Source organism: Marmota flaviventris, chromosome 6 (genome assembly GCF_047511675.1).
Source record: "Marmota flaviventris isolate mMarFla1 chromosome 6, mMarFla1.hap1, whole genome shotgun sequence".
In the NCBI taxonomy this organism is placed as follows: Eukaryota; Metazoa; Chordata; class Mammalia; order Rodentia; family Sciuridae; genus Marmota; species Marmota flaviventris.
In genome coordinates this window covers 128,909,608-128,927,895 of record NC_092503.1, presented here as the reverse complement: position 1 = coordinate 128,927,895, position 18,288 = coordinate 128,909,608, and the positions used below count along the sequence as shown (strand labels likewise).

Genomic DNA, 18,288 nt, shown 5'->3' with positions numbered 1-18,288 from the left:
TCCGGGAGGTGGCTAGAGAGGCCCGGAAGTGGCCTCTGTGCCCGCCCTGCGGGTGGTTTGCTAGTTTCGGACACTTTTGTGAGTATGGGGGTGAAAGGGAGGCGTCCATATGGCGCCCACTTTCTTGTGTGGGTTTAGTTCACCCGTGGCTGTCCTGCCAGTCCTGCCCTTCTTTTGTCCCCGAGTAGGCACAGAGGAGTCCTTTCCTGGCAGTGCCTTTGCAGTCTGCGGAGAGGGAGACCCTGGGGGAGGCCTTGGCGCGGGCGGGGAGGGTGCTCCTTGGCCGTAAGAACTGGTGTCGGGAGTGCCTACGCCAGGCGCTTTGTGATTCCCTTATCCAGTGCCTTTTCCGGGTGTCTGGGTGGTCCCTTAGGGTGTCTGGAAATAGGATTCGTGGGTCACACAGACAACACAAGCATTGAAAAACGGGAACCCTTAAATTTTTACTCGTCCTGGAGACAAGGTCAGTTCTTTAAGTTACTATGTGAGTCAGGACTTTGGAGTTGTATTGCCTGGTTGGATCCCACCCCTACCACTTATTAGCTGTGTGATTTGGGACCAGTCCCTTAACCTCTCTGTACCTTATTTTACTGCTTCATAACATGGGGATTGATATCACCTAACTCACTGGGTCAATGTGAAGATGAAGTGATCTAATATGGGTAGGATGCTTTTTAAAGTACCAGGTACAGAGTAACCACAATGTAAAGATTGGCTGCTGTTATTTGTTATTTCTAATGACAACAGCACATTGTCTTCAGTGAGTAGTGTTAATGACTGGCTTTTGTTACTGTTTTTTCTTTCTTTTTTGAATTTTGGTGTCATTTACCAGTTCTCTTTGTAATGGATGATTTCTGTATTTTAGGAAAGAAAAAATAAGATACTCTGAATATTCTATCCCAAAGCGAAAATCAAAGTGGTTTGGTTTGTGTGTTGTAATGTCCCAGGGACAAGCTCTCTTAATTTATTTTGCAAAGGAGAAAGGAAGTGTTGTGGAAGAAGGCAGTTTATTTTACTTAAGGGGGTTGAAAAAGAGTCCAGAAAGGAGGGGACATGTAAGTTGGACTTCTGGGCTTGAGTGCTGTTTACTCTGAAGATACATGGCAGCATGTAGGAAAATACTTATTAAGAGCATAGTTAAGTTTGGTAGGGTAGCTGCTGAGCTCTTGCAAATTCAGGGTATCTTTATGCCTTTTTAAAAAACAGATTCCTCTGTTGAATGTACATAGTCTGGAAGACACGAGTGTCTGAGCCCTATCTGAGCTCCCACTGGCCCCTTTGGCTGAGTGGTCTGAACAATGACACCTACATGACCGACCATTCAAGATAGTCTCTTAGTTCATTTATGGAGAGAGGATCGCCAGTTGGTTGTGATCAGAAATAGGTGCTTATCTGGAATTAAAACATTAGTGATTTTAGGCAGGAGAAGGCCTTGGTTAGGTATTTTAGAGAGCACTCTCTGGTGGCAGCCTGAAAGATGTAGGAAGCTGGGTGGGTTAAAAGTACTTAATTAGGCTAGAGACAAAAATGAGGACCTGAGCCATGCTGATAGCAGGGAGAATAGATTGAGAGACATTCTAGGGGTAGAATAGATTGGAACAAGTGATCCTTGTAGCAACTAGAGGTAATCAAATAATTCTAAAGAAGCCTAGTGACTAGTTGCTGCTGTACTAGGGAATATTTAACTGGAGAAAGAATAGATGAGGCAGCAAGAAAATCAGCCTGGGTCAGGGCATACCGAGTTGTGTTTGTTTGCAAAATTTCCAGGTAGAAGTGTCTGGGAGGCAGCTCAAGATAGAAATCAAGATTTGTGGAGGAAGGGGGGGTAACTAGGTGACTGAACCTAGGTTATATTCTGGTAAAGAGCTCTACTACTGAGCTAGACCTTCAGCTCCTTTTTAAAAATATATTTATTTTGAGACAAGGTCTCACTAAATTGCCAAGACTGGCTTTTGCCTTGGCCTCCTGAGTAGCTGGGATTATAGGCATGTGCCACCACACCCTGTTTATATCAAGACTCTTTAACTTAAAAATTAAATCAATAGCTTAAGAAATATGAGTTAATATCCTACAAGTAATTCAAGAATGTGGAAAGAGAAAAGAAAGGTCAAGAACAGAATACCCAAAGCACATTCAATTAAAAGGAGAAAAGCCATCGAATTATACCATTAGCTGACATTAATATAGTACTCAGCACACACTAGGCACTGTTCTAAAAACTATTCAAAAACTTGATGTTCATAGAATCCTTGTCTGTTATTACTATATCTTAAAAATGAAAGTGAGACACAGAAATGTGTAGTTTACTAAGATCACCTAACTAGTAGGTGGTCAAATCAGGTTATGAACTCAGGAAACGTGGCTTGAAAGTGTGCATCTAACCAGACTGTGATAGAATGCTGGGAAGAGACAGGAAGGATGAAAGCAGAACAGAATTCAGGTCCCTGAATCCAGGGAAAGTGAGTTTCTGGAAGTAGACACCAGCATCAGCCTTGTTGATTTAGAAAAAGCCATGAAAAATGGAAACAGAAGGAAGTATCCCTGGTTACTTCTGCAGGAGAAATTTTAATGGCTTTCTTCCTGGTTTGCTGTGTACAGTGTGTTGAAGGCTAAGTGGGAGCTTAGGAACAGAGTCCAAGTCTGGAAGACTTTCTTTTAAGAAGTTTGGACTTGAAGGGGAGTAAAGAGTGGCAGATTAAAGGAGTGGCAAGGATCGGGGCAGCCACTGCTATGTTCAGAGCAAAAGCTTGGTGATATTCTTTGATATTTCTTAGAGAAACAGAAGATCCTCCAGTGCAAAGTTCAAAGAAGTCTGGGGGAATTTTTTTTTTTTTTTTTCACGAAGATGAACCCAGGGGCACTTTACCACTGAACCACATCCCCAGCCCTTTTTATATTATATTTAGAAACAGGATTTCACTGAGTTTCTTAGGGCCTTGCTAAGTTGCTGAGGCTGGCTTTGAACTTGAGATCCTCCTGCCTCAGCTTCCTGAGCCACTGAAATTACAGGTGTATGCCACTGTGCCCATGGTCTGGGGAAATTCAACTTTCTCATTTGAATGTAAGTTAATTTTCTACCAGTTGTTTGGACGAGCCTCACAATCAGAGAAAAAAATTCAGTTCTATTTCTTTTGCCACAGAGCCTGCCATCTTTTCTTTCTCCTCCTAAACGTAGCACCTTGACCACAGGGACCTAGTATTTATTTCCTATTGCTACATAGCAATTTGCCAGATATTTATAACTTAAAACTTATTATTCCCAGTTCTGAGGTCAGAAGGCCAGGGAGGCTCAACTGAGTTGTCTGTTTAGGGTCTTCCAAAGTCAAGATGTTGGTAGAGCTGAGCTCTTATTTAGAGGCCACTTAAAAGCTCATTAAGGTTATTGGTAGAATTAAGTTCCTCCTGATTAGTCTGGTAAATCTGAGATGATATCTCATCATACTCAAAGTCCTGGGAATTAGAACAGCTAATCCTTAGGGTCATCTTAAAATTCAGTCAACTACAGACCTGGTTGCTAATGGGATCATTCTGAGCTAATCACTGAGAGAAGCTTCCAAGAGTCCAAAGTAGCCTGCTCTTTGCTGAAAGTTGGTTGCTCCAGCATCAGTTTATATCTGGATTAGTGAGTGCCTTGGAGGGTGTCCACATCCACTCCCAGGACATCCTTTGAGGATCTTAATGTGGGGTTCAGGTTTGGAGTGGTTCAGAGGATGTAGCTGCAGAGGCACTTGAACCTGGGGTAGAAATCTCTGCAACTGCTCCTAGGCAACATCCCCAGGAACCTGAGCATGAGAGGAGGGCACTCTTAGCAAATTGAGTAACTAATAAAGATTTTCACCTTACAGGAATTTCCAAAAGTACAGCTTGCAGCTACAGTGAGGCCGATATTGCCTTGGCTAAGAATGGCTAGAGAGTCGAGGGAAAGCACAGCCCTGGATGACCACTCTGCAGACGACCAGATGGGGCTTCTGGTCATAAAGGTGAAGGAGGAAGAGGCCTCTGCCTTTGCAGAGGAAGCCAGTTTGCCCTGCAGCCCCGACCAGGGCAAGGAACACTGCCGCCAGCGCTTTCGTGCTTTCTGCTACCCTGAGACAGCAGGACCCAAAGAGGTGCTGAGCCAGCTCCGAGAGCTCTGCCGACAGTGGCTGAGGCCTGAGATGCACAGCAAAGAGCAAATCCTGGAGCTACTGGTGCTGGAGCAGTTCCTGACCATCCTGCCCAGGGAACTGCAGAACTGGGTGCGGAAGCAGCATCCAGAGAGTGGGGAGGAGGTGGTGGTACTGTTGGAGTATTTGGAAAAGCAGCTGGATGAGCCCACACTGCAGGTAGAAAGAACAGGTTTATTATCTGAGAGCTGTGGTCTGTTCCTTCCTGAAGATCAGAGTGAGGGGCATTCCTTTAAGATCAAGAGTTCTATCACTTTTTGTACTGTGAACCAGTTTAGCAATATTCTGGACCCCTTCTCAGAATATTTTTAAATACATAAAGGAAAATATAAAGGATTACAAAACAACTCCATTGTATTGATAAACATTTAGCAAAGTATTAAATTTGTGATGAAGCTGTATATATGCCTTTTTAAAAAAATTAATGCACTAAGTTAATAAGATCTAAGGACGGGGCTTGAAGATTTTTCTGCTGGGAAAAATCTGCAATTTCTGTTGAGGACAATCTTGCAACTACTTATACCACATTGGTTTGTTGCTTTCATTCACAATTCAAGTAAATACTACATTTTTCTTAGAGATTCGTAAAAAAAAAAAAAAAATAAGATTAATTTTTTTCCTGTCCAAATTCATAGACCATTTGGTATGGAATCCATAGACCTTTGCTTTTGAACCTCTGGTAGAAAATGGGTTCTTACCTCCATCTTCTGGCTTGTTTTATGAGGCTGTTTCATTTTTGCATTATCCGAGCCCTTGTACACATTCCCTCAGAGAACATTTGGCCAGAGCCTTTTAACCAGTGACTAGGAGACCAAAGTTCTTGACTTGGATCTATTGCACTGAGCTCTATAACAGAAAGTCATTTCAAGTCTCTTAACTTATTTATAAAGGATGTGGGAATTTCTGAGTTATACAAAGAGAGTGACTTAGAAAATATAATTTAAAAATTTTTTTTTAGTTGTAGATGAACACAATACCTTTTACTTTATTTATTTTTATGCAGTGCTAAGAATCAAACCCAGTGCTTCACGCCTGATAGGCAGTTGCTCTAGCACTGAACCACGACCCCAGCCCAGAAACTAGCCAGCCAGATCCTGTGTTGGTTGATTTCACATACTGTAAACTTACTTACTTGTTCCAAAAATTCTTCAAGCTAAAAATTATTATCCTCATTTTTCAGATAATAGTTTGTTTGTTTTTTTAGAATGTCTCACCAGTTTCCAAAGTGCTTATATACATTTGATAAACGCACAAATGTATATAATGAAGGGACATAGATTTAAGAACATGACTCTGGTGCCATTCTGCCTGAACTCTCATCTTAGCACTTATTAGTCACTTATTAGCCAAGTGACCGTGGGCTAACCTGTCTCAGTTTCCTCATAAGTAAAAATGAGGATAAATAATAGTATGTACCTTTTAAGGTAGCTATTCATGTTGTTATTTTATAGTACTTTTATATACAGTGCCAGGCTTATAAAAAGTGCTATAGAAGTATTTGATGAATAAATGAAAATAAAAACAAATGAATGACTTCTAGGTCCCAGGTGATGACCAGGGGCAAGAATTGCTCCGTTGCAAGGTGGCACTGTTGACACCAACCCTAGAGTCACAAAATAGCCAAGTCCCACCAGTGAAGGCTCTGCTCAAGTGTGAATCTTTGCAATGCCAGCCCTTACAAGATAGAGGTGAGTATTATCTTCTGACCTGTATGAATTCTACAGATCTCATCCAGTTTCACTGAAGATTCACCTAGAAGATCCATTTACCTGTTCGTCATTGATCAATCCTATTTTGAAACTAAGACTAAAAGGGAAATTGCAAACACAATTGTGGAAATCTTTCCAAGTCTCAGCATCATGAATAAGATGTTACTAAAATTTGGGTATGGAAAGAATTTTCTCTAAATACATTTAACATGTGAATTACAGAGGACTCTTATGTTGTAGCCAATGTTGTTGGCACTGGGGATATAGCCATCAGTGAGACAAACATTGCGCCAATGGAGTTTCCATTCTATTGTAGAATATGGCAAATATACAATTAATAAAACAATTTAGTAGTAAGACCTGTGAAGAAAATAAACAGAAATCTATAGTGCCAGCCAAAATATCCCAGTTTTAAGACTATTACAAATTAAAAGCTCTAAATTTTCTAAACCCTGGGTCTGTTATTTAAAAAAAAAAAAAAACATGAAATTTACTCCAGAGGAAACAAATATATGCTCTCTGGTGTTCTCTCAAGTTCCCTGAACGTGTGTAGGTTCTTGTGACACACAACACTGGGACACATCAGACAATGTGCAATCTTTATTTCTCAACAGAGGTTCTAGCCTAAACCAACTGTTTTCCCCCATTTTACTGTTTGCCTCCTATAAGGAAACCTGAAGTTCTTTTTCATGTTCTGTCTCTTGAACCAGAGTGCCATTTCTGCTTTTCTGGGTCCAACCTTATTTGACTCCTCTTAGTTTTTCAAAACCAAAGCAGAATTCACTCTCACAGCTACTAATCAAAAATCCCATTGTTTCCCCCCTCCCTAACAAAATTCAAAGGATCCTCCAATGGAAAGCTTGTGTATGTGTGTTTGGTGTGTGTGGGGGGGTGTTGTTCCTTTCATTTTGCTATTCCTTACAAGGGTCCTGAATTTTTGCATGCTTTTTTTAAATGTCTACAGAGCACACCAGATGTCTTTAGCCCTAGAATTGGAGCTGTTGGGATCAGGCACTTTGGAAAAGTATATGCTCTGTATAAACTTGTTTGGCAGAAATTTATTAACCCAGGTTTTGAACTTGGATTCCACAAGGCAGAAAGTCTGACTGCCAAGGTAGATCTAATCCAGAGTGTCTTTCCTTCTTAGTTGCCCAGGGAGACAGCTGCAGAGAAGACACCGTGTTAGCTGCCAGGCTCACTCTAGAGTCCCGGGTGAGCTAGAGCCCCTCATCTTCCCCCAATCCCTTTTACTATTGTTGTACTTCCTAGGGCATTCCCTCCCTATGTACCCCACTAATGTCCTGACCCTAAATGCTCCACTCATATCCTAGGTGGGATATGAATTAGTGACTTGGGGAGTTGTCTATGCTTCCTAGATGTTCCCTACTGCGTTTGGTCAATCACTTCTGTTGCTATAGGGGATGCTGAAAACAGAAGATGTGGACTTGACTCTGACCCCTGAGTGGACACAGGTGGATTCATCTCAGGTGAATCTCTACAGAGATGAAAGGCAGGAAAACTGTGACAGCCTGATCTCCCTGGGTAAGACTAACTTCTCCCAAGGTTCCTTGGCATCTTTTGTTTATCAGAAAACCTGTAATTCTGTTAGGTTGGTAGAAGCTATTGATCCCATTATGTTTGGATTCAAAACCACCATTTTGAAACCCTGTTACTACACTTAACTCATTAATCCTTTATGTGTGTGTGTGTGTGTGTATACGTATGTATGTATATATGTGTGTGTGTGTGTGTGTATATATATATATATATATATATATATATATGATTTTAAAAATTTTTTTTAGGTGTAGGTGGACACAGTATCTTTATTTTATTTGTTTATTTTTATGTGGTATTGAGAATTGAACCCAGTGCCTTATACATGCTAGGCAAGTACTCTACCACTGGGCCACAACCCCAGCCCCTTATTAATTCCTTCTTAACTTACCTTCTTTATTGCCTTGTCAGTGGTTTAAGGGGCTAGAATCTCTACTACAATTCTGGTTCATAGGAGATGCCAACAAATGTGACTGGTGGTATAGCTCAAATATAGAATGTTTGCCTAGCATGCATGAGGTCATGGGTTTGATCCCCAGCAGTGAGGGGGAGGGTGATTTCTTTTCCTTCCCTTCCTGTTCCTATCCCTAACTAAGAGGGCAGAGACTTTTCAGGAAATGGGCCATGAGTCATAGAGCATGAGAGTTAGAAGCTACCTTAGATGTTGACTTCAGATCCTGAAGGGTTATCTGACCTGTCAGAGGTCTATAGCTGACAAGTTGGGGCTTCAACTTAGATATCCTGGTGCTGATGCCTGTTCTATTTGGGAATTGTATCTCTACCTAGGGCACATTCCAAGATAACTGCCCTTGTCTTTGGTCAGTGCCCAATTAATGAGTCTCCACTTTGGATATTTCAACACTTCAGAAATCCTTTCATTTACCCTGTTCATTGTCGCCTTCCACTCAGCTTTTTATTTTTTTTAATGTTTTTAGTTGTAGGTGAACCCAGTACCTTTATTTATTTATTTTTATGTGATGCTGAGGATTGAACCCAGTGCCTCACACATGCTAGGCAAGTTCTCTATCATGGAGTTACATCCACTTAGTTTTTTCAGTATCTAATTCTAGATGTATAGCCCTGGGCTAGGGATATAGCTCAGTTTGTAGAGTGCCTGCCTCACATGCACAAGGTCCTGGGTTCAATCCCCAGCACCACAAAAAAAAAAAAAAAAATAGATGTATAGCCTTGCCCTTACCATTCTTACTGCTTAGAGACCATCCCTAACCCATGTATCCGCGGCACAGTCCTTGGGCCACCTTTTCTTCACTCATTTCATTCCCAATTGTACCCATCTTCCAATGCCCCATTCTCATTCTCAGGTCTCCCTCCCTAGCACTCTTTATTTCTATCCTTATTCCTGCACTTAAGTCTTCTTCCTTGGCACATATAGACCTCTGTAATACTAGTTTCCTGGTACTCATCACAGAGCTTTCTTCCCATGGCACAGCACAATTGACAGTTGTTGGCCTTTGTTGTTTCAGCTGGTGAAATGCAGACTAAGATTGGAGATTTGCCTCTAGCTGAGGAACATCCAGAACAAGATCCTGGGAAGATACCATGCCACCAGGGTGAAGATGTTGCCCAAATGCCTACGTATGCAGAAGCTAGTGAACAGGAGGCCAGATTACACAGAAAGCAGAAAAATGCCACAGGGAGTAGGCGACACATTTGCCATGAATGTGGAAAAAGTTTTGCTCAAAGTTCAGGCCTGAGTAAGCACAGAAGAATCCACACTGGAGAGAAGCCCTATGAATGTGAGGAGTGTGGCAAAGCCTTTGTTGGAAGCTCTGCCCTTGTCATTCATCAGAGAGTTCACACTGGTGAGAAGCCATATGAGTGTGAAAAATGTGGCAAGGCCTTTAGTCACAGCTCAGACCTAATCAAACACCAGAGAACTCACACTGGGGAGAAGCCCTATGAGTGTGATGACTGTGGAAAAACCTTCAGCCAGAGCTGCAGCCTCCTTGAACATCACAGAATTCATACCGGGGAGAAGCCATACCAGTGCAACATGTGTGGCAAGGCCTTTAGGCGGAGTTCTCATCTCCTGAGACATCAGAGGATCCACACTGGGGAAAGAAATATTCAGGAACCTGACTGGGAAGGTCAAGGTAGAATGGAAAGCCAGTGGGAAAATGTTGGAACTCCTGTGTCTTATAAGTGTAATGAGTGTGAAAGAAGTTTTACTCAGAATACAGGCCTTATTGAACATCAAAAAATTCATACTGGGGAGAAACCCTATCAGTGTGATACATGTGGAAAAGGCTTCACCCGAACTTCATACCTTGTTCAACATCAAAGAAGCCATGTAGGAAAAAAAAATTCTGTCTTAGTGACCGGTGCTGTACATACTAAAGTTGGAGTTCATTTGTCATTAAACTGAAGCCAGCCTGGAGCCCTTACTGGTTACAGAAGTTTGAGGCTGGGGTTTTATTTACCAGTACATCATCAAGTATTAGAAAATATAATCTGGCTGAGATACATTATCTTCTACATTCCACTTAGTTTTTTCTAACAAGGTTATTGGAACGAAACTTATTTATAGGAAGCTATGGGAGAGTTGTTTGGAATTAAATTGATTTCCAAACTGGTTAATTGCTCTCAGCAAGCACTTTATGATGTCTATTTTTTTTTTTGGGGGGGGGGGGTTGTGCATGATTGTGATCTGGGGGCTTGCTTCCCTGACCAATTCTTTTTTACTATAATGAATCTTTGATGCTTGGTCAGATTGTGAGATCTTACATCCTTCTCTGAGCCTTGTACACAGGTGCTAATAAACATTTATTAAATGCACCAGTGAGATTACCTACATAGCTCTGAAATCTGATATTGTCTAGATTTCTGTGGAGCTTCACACTAAGGCCATTTTGTGATTGTATCTAAAGAATTGATTCTGAGTCAATATAGTACATTTTCTGCCAAGTACATAGAATTGGCGGAGCAGGGATAAAGATGGGATTACCATGATAGAATTTACATTTCTTTACCTGACTAGGTAAGAATGCCTTAAATGGCTTATTGTTGAATCATTGTGAATATTTGCCATCTGTGAAATTTTATTCTTTATTTTTTCTCTGATGTTAATTTTGCTACTCTTGTGGGAGAAAACTTTTCTGTTCAGGTAGTGTGAAAATCTAGTTATAAGGTCAGAATAAAATGATAATTTTTTTTCTTTTGGGTACTAGAAATTGAACTCAGGGGCACTCCACCACTGAGCCACATCCCCAGCCCTTTTTTGGTATTTTATTTAGAGACAGGGTCTCACTGAGTTACTTGGCACTTAACCTTTGCTGAGGCTGGCTTTGAACTTGTGATCTTCCTGCCTTAGCCTCCTGAGATGCTGGGATTACAGGCATGCACTACCACGCTTGGCTAAAAATGATAAATTTTTTAAGGCTTAGCTTCTTAGATTTTGTCAATTGTTTATCTTGGGCCTAAATCAAGATCCCCTATACTGCCTCCTCTCCCTTCCAACACATACTGTACAATAAATTGCAGAAAACTTATCCCTCCTGAGGCATTTCCTCCAGGTCAGTGGATTTGCACCAGATATTTAAAACATTCATCACTTATGGTTTCAGAACTCCAATATCAGTGTGCAACAGGCTTGGTCTTATATATTTATTCCCAACTGCATAGTAGCAGCTCCTTAATTATTTATGATGAGAACTTTAACCGTAAGTTATCTACTTGATCAGGTTATCTGCTTTTTCCTTAAACACACCTCATAGAACATTCCTTTTTCTTCTCATGATGGTCAAGGTTTCAGTATTGTGAATTTAAATGAGAAAACTTTTTTAGTCAGCTCTATAGTGGTATTTACCAGGTATATTTTAAATGGAGTTGTTTCTACAAAAGTATTTCCAGATGACTGGAGTCTTGCAATTATTTTGCTAGTGCATCATTTATTATAGAAACATGCATTCATTACTGCATTTATTTACATTTCTCACTTGGATTCTGGCACCAACAATCTCTATATCAGTCTAAGATTCTGGAATTCTTCAGATACTGCAAGGTTTTCTAATCATCTTTTGCAATTAAGATTTGGGCATTGTGATACATTCTCTTCTTCTAAGTGTATTTTGTTCATTAGGAATTGAGTCATTATCCAAAATCCTTTGCAGATCCATCCAGGTCTCTGTTTTTATGTCAGTTTCTAAGACTTGGTACTTCAGGGTTTTCAGGGATCTAACAGACACAAATCTAATAAGACCTAATGTAAATGATTTGTATTACAGAAATAAACCATATTAACTTTGTTTGATCTTTTTGGGTGGAGGGGAGTGTGGTACTGGAGATTGAACCCAGTGTTTACTAGGCATATACTCTACCAATAAGCTATATCCCCAGCCCAATGAGTAACTTATTAAAACAGTAAAAATGCATTGTATGAGATGGGTGTGGTGTTGCAAGTGTGTAATCCCAGTAGCTCAGGAGTCTGAGGTAGAAAGATCATAAGTTCAAGGCCAGCCTGGGCACTTTAGAAGACCTGTCTCAAAAAAATGAAAAAGGGTAGAGATGTAGCTCAGTGATAAAGTACCCTTGGTTCTGATTGCCAGTATCAGGGGGAAAAAATGCATTGCATGATTTCCAGACTTCCTAGATATATATAAGGATCTACAGAGAAATAGAATACATGTATGTGTATATCTAATTGTGTATGTTTATTGTAACAAATTGGAGACCCAGGTGAATAAGCCAGTGGTGTGAGTTCCAGTCTGAAAACTGTTTCAGTTTGAATATGAAGGCTGAAAAGGACCAATGTCCCAGGATATAATTCAGTAGTAAAGCTCTTTCCTAGCATACAAAGCCCTGGTTTCAATCCCCAGTGCCTCAGGAAAAATAAATAAAAACTAAGATAACTTTTCAACATGTTCCCCACTTTCGATTTCTAGTTCTTTTCATTGGGCAGTCCTGGGAAAGATGTTTGACAGCCTCAGGATAGAGAAGATTGGCATGAGGCTGAGAGACAAATGACTGACTCATCATTATCCATTATCCAGTGTATCCTCAGCATCTAGCAGAATCTTGTTGAATGAATGATTCTAAATATCGGCTAATTCTATTTGTTCTTTTGTATTAACAAAAAATTGCCTGGCACTTACTGCTAAAGACCAAAGTGTTCACATTCCTATTTCCAGAAATAAAAATTTTCCATATTTCTAAGCAAGTTATGTCTTTTACAGCTTGTGTTAGGTCAGCTGATGAAGAATCAAAAGTTGAACAAGCAGTCTCTTCCCTTGGAGAGCATGAAAACTCCACTTTCCTAACCTAAGGTACTTTTTCCATGACTGTCCTCATTTTATTGTCAACTTGTTATGGTTTGGATATGAGGTGTCTCCCAAAAGCTCATGTGTAAGACAATGCAAGAAAGTTCAGAGGAGAAGTGATTGGGTTATAAGAGTCTTAACCCAATCAATGATTTAATCCCCTGCTAGAGATTAACTGAGTAATAACTGAAGTTGGTAGGGTGTGGCTGGAGGAGGTGGGAATTGAGGCATGACTTTGGTGTATATATTTGTATATATTTATATCTGGCAAGTGGAGTCTGCTTCTTGATCACTATGTGAGCTGATTCCCTCTGCCACATTCTTCCACCAAGAGGTTTAGCCTCACCTGCTGCCCCGTGGAATGGAGCTGGCCTTCTATGGACTAATAAGACCTTGAGCTCTCTAGTAAACTTTTCCTCCTCTCTACAGTTATGCTGGTCAGGTCATTTAAACACAGCAGCAAAATGCTGATTAAAATACAACTTAATAGTCCTTTCTTCAGGGGAATGTCTACACCATGGCTCTCTGGCAATTTACATGTGCCACAATGGACCAGGATTTAACACCAGCTGATATAAACCTTATAGTACACTCAGAGCACAGAGCTGATTTTTGCTGTTTGTTTTTGCAGTATTGGGGATTGAGCCCAGGGCACTTCCCAACCCTGTTTATATTTTGAGACAGGTTCTTGCTAAGTTGCTGGGGCCAGCCTTAAACTTGCAATCTTCTGCCTCAGCCTTCCAAGTTGCTGGGATTATAGCCACTGCACCAGGTACATAGTTGGTTTTGTGAAGAGCTGCTATAAAACCATTTCTTACTCAGCTCTCTATCATGGAGGCTGTTAAGAGAGAGTTTTCTTTGATGAGGAATGAGGCTTTCTACCTCTCCCTATTAAAGGTAAAACTGCAAACCATAAAACTGCTTATCTGCAGCATGACATGAGCCCCTTGGCAACAGAATATTCCAGTGACTCTATATGATGCAATCATATGGCCTCTTTTGGTTCCTTCCTGCTGGAAAAGGGACACAAGGAGCTTGCACATTTTGTACTCTCACTTTCACTCTCTATAAAAATTTTAAAAACTCAAGAAATACTTCTTTTCTGACCAAATAAATAAGTCAGCCTTCCCTGAAAAATCTGATGCCAAACAATTGGATTGGTAAATGCCCTTTTGGAACAAAAACAGATGCAGTCATATGGGACAAAATATGTAAAACTTGCTAGAATCTGGTAAGATATATTCTTAAGTTGGGGTGGGGAGAGGAATAAAAGTCTTTCCACAGTTGTACCTATATTACATTTGCTATGTAACAGAAACTAGACTCCCCAGGATCTAATAGCATATGTTACTTATTGAATGTTTGGTTAAATTATTGAAGGTAGGATTAGATGGAAAGGCAAGGGACAGTTGCTTAGTGTCTGTGTTGTTTTTAAAAGTTTGTTGAGGCCAGGTGTGGTGATATATGCCTGTAATCCCAGCAACTCAGGAGGCTGAGGCAAGAGGATTGCAAGTTCAAGGCCAGCTTTGGCAATTTAGCAAGACCTTAAGCAACTTAGTGAGACCCTGTCTCAAAAATAAATAAATAAAAATAAAAAGGGACTGAGGGACTGGGATTGTGACTCAGTGGTGGAGTGCTTGACTTTCATGTATGAGGCTCTAGGTTCGATCCTCAGCACCACATAAAATAAATAAATAAATAAAGGTATTGTGTCCATCTACAACTAAAAAAAATATATTTTTTAAAAAGGGTGGGAGGACTGAGGATGTGGTTCAGTGGTTAAGCGCTCTTGGGTTCAGTCCCTGGTACCAAAATAAAAAACAAAAAAGTTTTTTGAGGTTGAGTGGATGACTACTTAAAGGGGGATGGGGGGAAAAGCAAGTGCAAATCTGTGCTTGCTTGTGTGGAATCCATCCTTTCATGCCCTTTATTTCTCCTTGTACTATGTCACAACCTCAGTCACTTTTAAGGAAAAAAAAGTCTATCTGATGTCCCAGCCTACTCTGCAGGATGGACTCCTGCAACACACTCCATCACTTCATGAGTTGCCAAACACACAACCTGCTCTCCTGACAGTTGCTATCTTAACTTTTTAAGTGCTAGCATTAAAATTTGTGTTTTTGTAAGAACAAAAGTACAAATTCAGCCAATAAGAATTTGGGGGAGAGGTATAATTAAGATTAAAAGATAAGGAACCTTGTGAGGGAGGGAGCATGGGAGGTAAAATGGGGCATGAATGATCTAGTGACTGACACAGTTGGCTTTCCATAAATGGGTATACTTCAGTCAGAAAATGTTCATTCATAACTTTTGCTCTTATCTAACTGGACTATTTGTTGTTTAGCAGTTGAGATTTGGTGAATTCTTTCTATATTCTAGATATACTTCTGTCAGATATATGGCTTGCAAATATTTTCCCCTATTTGCAGCTTGTTATTTTATTCTCTTACAGGGTCCTTCACAGAGCAAATGTTTTAAATTTTGAAAAACCAAATTATTAAATTTTCCTTTAGTTTCCTTTAACTTTTGATGTCAGTTTTAAGGATCTTTGCCTAGCCTTAGGTGCCAGCAATTGTTTTTTCTTCCTAAAGTTCTAGATTTTCTATTTTAGCTCATGATGCATTTCGAGTTTTATTTTTCCATTTTTGTTCTGTGGGGTGTTTTGTTTGCTTATCTTTGTTTCTGGCTTATGGATGTCCAGCACCATTTTTTGAAAAAGAATTCTTCTAATGAATTCTTCCATTGAATTGTTTCTGCACCTTTGTTAAGGATCAGTTGGGTCAGGCACATGTGGCGTCTGCCTGTAATCCCAGCAACTCAGGAGGCTGAGGTAAGAGAAGGCAAGTTGGAGCCAGCTTGAGGTTGGTCTTGGGGATCTTTGGTACAATACTTTAGGGGGAAAAAAAAAAACATTTCTCTCTAAATGAGGAAAGACAGAAGAGGAAAAACTAAAAGGGTGAAGGGGGGAAAGTGATTTTTTTTTAATCCATGGAAAAAAATCATAGCTTGCTTTACTGAGAACTGGCCATGAGACTTTTCTCCTTATTAGACCTCCAGTCTCAGTCAGCCTTTCCCTTCTCCCTTTCTCAGGTCTAGCCCACAATTTTTTTGTTTCTCAAAATCATCTCCCCCCCCCCTTTGAAGCCATCATTATATAGGTTATACTGAGAGTATGTCAATTTGGGTACTCAGGAATTTGGGTTTGGGGGTTGGGAGTCAGTGACCAGCACCTGGAGAGGATTAATCTTGAAAGAGATGAAAACTATCAATGTATGCTTTTCTTTTTCACTCCCTTTTCCCAGGACATGTATCTTGGGGTTTTTCATTTTCTGTATCTAACGTCATTTGCTTCCTACGTAATTGACATTTATCTTGTTACTGGCTTTTGTTTCAGTCTATGTATTTGTGACTAGCTTTATAACTTTAGCAGGTAAAAACACACTGCTATATTCCCAGCACTTTGTGTTTTTTATTTTGAGGCAGTTTTGCTCCATTGCCCAGGCTGGTCTCAAATTTGTGATCCTCCTGCCTCAGCCTCCTAGCTTTATAACTTTAGCAGGTAAAAAAACAGGTGATGTGTTCTTTGTAGCCCACTTTGTTTCCAAGCCCAATTGTTCTGTTTATAATAACTGGATTATCTTGATGAAGTCATTGGATCCCTAAAAGCTTCAGTTTACTTATCGTATCAATTATAACTGCTTAGTTTTAGAAGAAATAACCAAAGGCAGTTACAGTAGAACTTGGCAAATAATAAATAATACTTAGTCTAGGTTACTATAGCCCTCCTCTTGATTCTTTCAATATTGAGTACCTAGTATGTGCTAGGGATCTGGTATATGGCCACTGACCCCAAAGAGCTTATAGTAACCCAACATCTAGGCTTCTTTCTCTACTGGGGATTGAACCCAGAGGTGCTTTACCACTAAGTTATATCCCCAATCTCTTTTTATTTTTTATTTTGACTCAGGGTGTGGCTAAGTTGCTTCAGGTCTCAGGTCTCACTGGGTTGCTGAGGTTGGTCTTGAACTTTTGATACCTAGCTTTCTCACTACACCTAGCATCCAAGTTTATTTCTTAGGCATTATTACCAGAAGTTTTTTGTCGTCTTAGAAGCAGATGATCACCAATTCATATTAGAGGGCTACTTTACAACATACCCAAATATGTGATTTAAAGCTGATTAAATTGTCAATATCTACTATAGTTGAATATATGCATGACCCAGCAATTCCATACCTGGTGGGTATGCATCAGAATATATATATGAATATTTATATGACTGCATTATTTGTCATAGTTTCAAATTAGAAGCTACCTAAATGTCCCATCAATAGCAGTAATGGATTTGCTTTATCACTGTCCTTCAGGAATGTCCCAGAGTAGGGGTGTGTAAGGCTGCACCCATTCACTTTTGCACATTGTGGCATGCCATGCAAAGTCATCTGTAAATCAGACCCAAATTTTTGTTGGTTTTTTTTCATCATCAATAGTCATAAAATTTCCTGAGTCCACAGGTTCAGGAATATCAACAGGAAGTAATATAGTTAAAGAGTAGAAGGCCATGGACCTTTGGGCCACTTCCTCATGCAACTTATTTTGTGTCTTAAGGTTCTGCTTATGCTTGTTTTTTTTTTCCCCCAGAGGAAAGGGGATTGGTACTGGGGATTGAATCCAGGGATGCTCTACATTCCCAGCACTTTTATTTTTAATTTTGAAACACAGACTTTTAAGTTATTGAGGCTGGGCTCAAACTTATGATCCTCCTCCCTCAGCCACCTGGGATTATAGGCATGCACCACCATACCCATCTTCACACCTTGTTTTAGTCAGCTTTTTTGCCACTGTGACTAAAGGACCCAACCAGAACAATGGTAGAGGGTGGATTTGATTCATTTGGCCTTCAGGTGAAATATAAAGAATTGGTCACTGCTGAAGTTGAGTGCTGTTAGATGTCTAATTAAGTAAGGAAAGCAGATAAAGAGGCAGGTATTGATAAGTATTCTCTATATGCCAGGCATTGTGCTAGTTAGTTGCCTGTATTTATTTATAAGTTTTGGGATTGTAATCTGTTTACAATTGAGGAATTGGAGCTCAAACTAGTTTAGTGACATACTTAGTTTAGAAAAGAATAAATTATTGATTCATGCAACATGAATCACAAAATAACCATGCTAAATTAAAGAAGCAGATCCCCAAACCCCCCAAAAGAGAACATACTGTTGTGTCCATTCATAGAAAGTAAAAACTAAATTTGTAGCAACGTAAGGCAGAGAAGAGATTGCATGGAGATGGGAACAGCAAGTAAGGTTGGGAGGAATTATCAAGGGAATGTGAGGAAAGATTTTTTTGGGTGGAGATACATTCATTATATTAACTGTGGTAGCTGTTTTACTGTTGTACACTTTAAAACTTATCAAACTGTATATTTATATTTGTACAGTTCACTGTGTATCATTTTGCCTCAGTAAAGCTGTTTAAAAGTCATACATAGGCTGGACTGAAGCCCATGGAAGAGTGCTTGCCTAGCATTTGCAAGGCTCTGGGTCTGATCCCCAGAACTGCAAAGTAAATAAATATTAA

The 18,288-nt window shown here is 40.0% G+C and overlaps 1 protein-coding gene across 1 annotated transcript; it reads left to right on the top strand.

Annotated features, from left to right (window-relative positions):
- Nucleotides 1-2,973: 2,973 nt before the first annotated feature.
- On the top strand, nucleotides 2,974-10,094 carry LOC114080534 (zinc finger protein with KRAB and SCAN domains 3-like). The gene is made up of 6 exons (XM_071613609.1): nucleotides 2,974-3,061; nucleotides 3,846-4,325; nucleotides 5,707-5,854; nucleotides 7,023-7,087; nucleotides 7,294-7,417; nucleotides 8,917-10,094. Exons 1-6 carry the CDS (start codon nucleotides 3,014-3,016, stop codon nucleotides 9,816-9,818), a joined length of 1,767 nt encoding a protein of 588 aa, XP_071469710.1. The 5' UTR covers nucleotides 2,974-3,013; the 3' UTR covers nucleotides 9,819-10,094.
- Nucleotides 10,095-18,288: the final 8,194 nt, after the last annotated feature.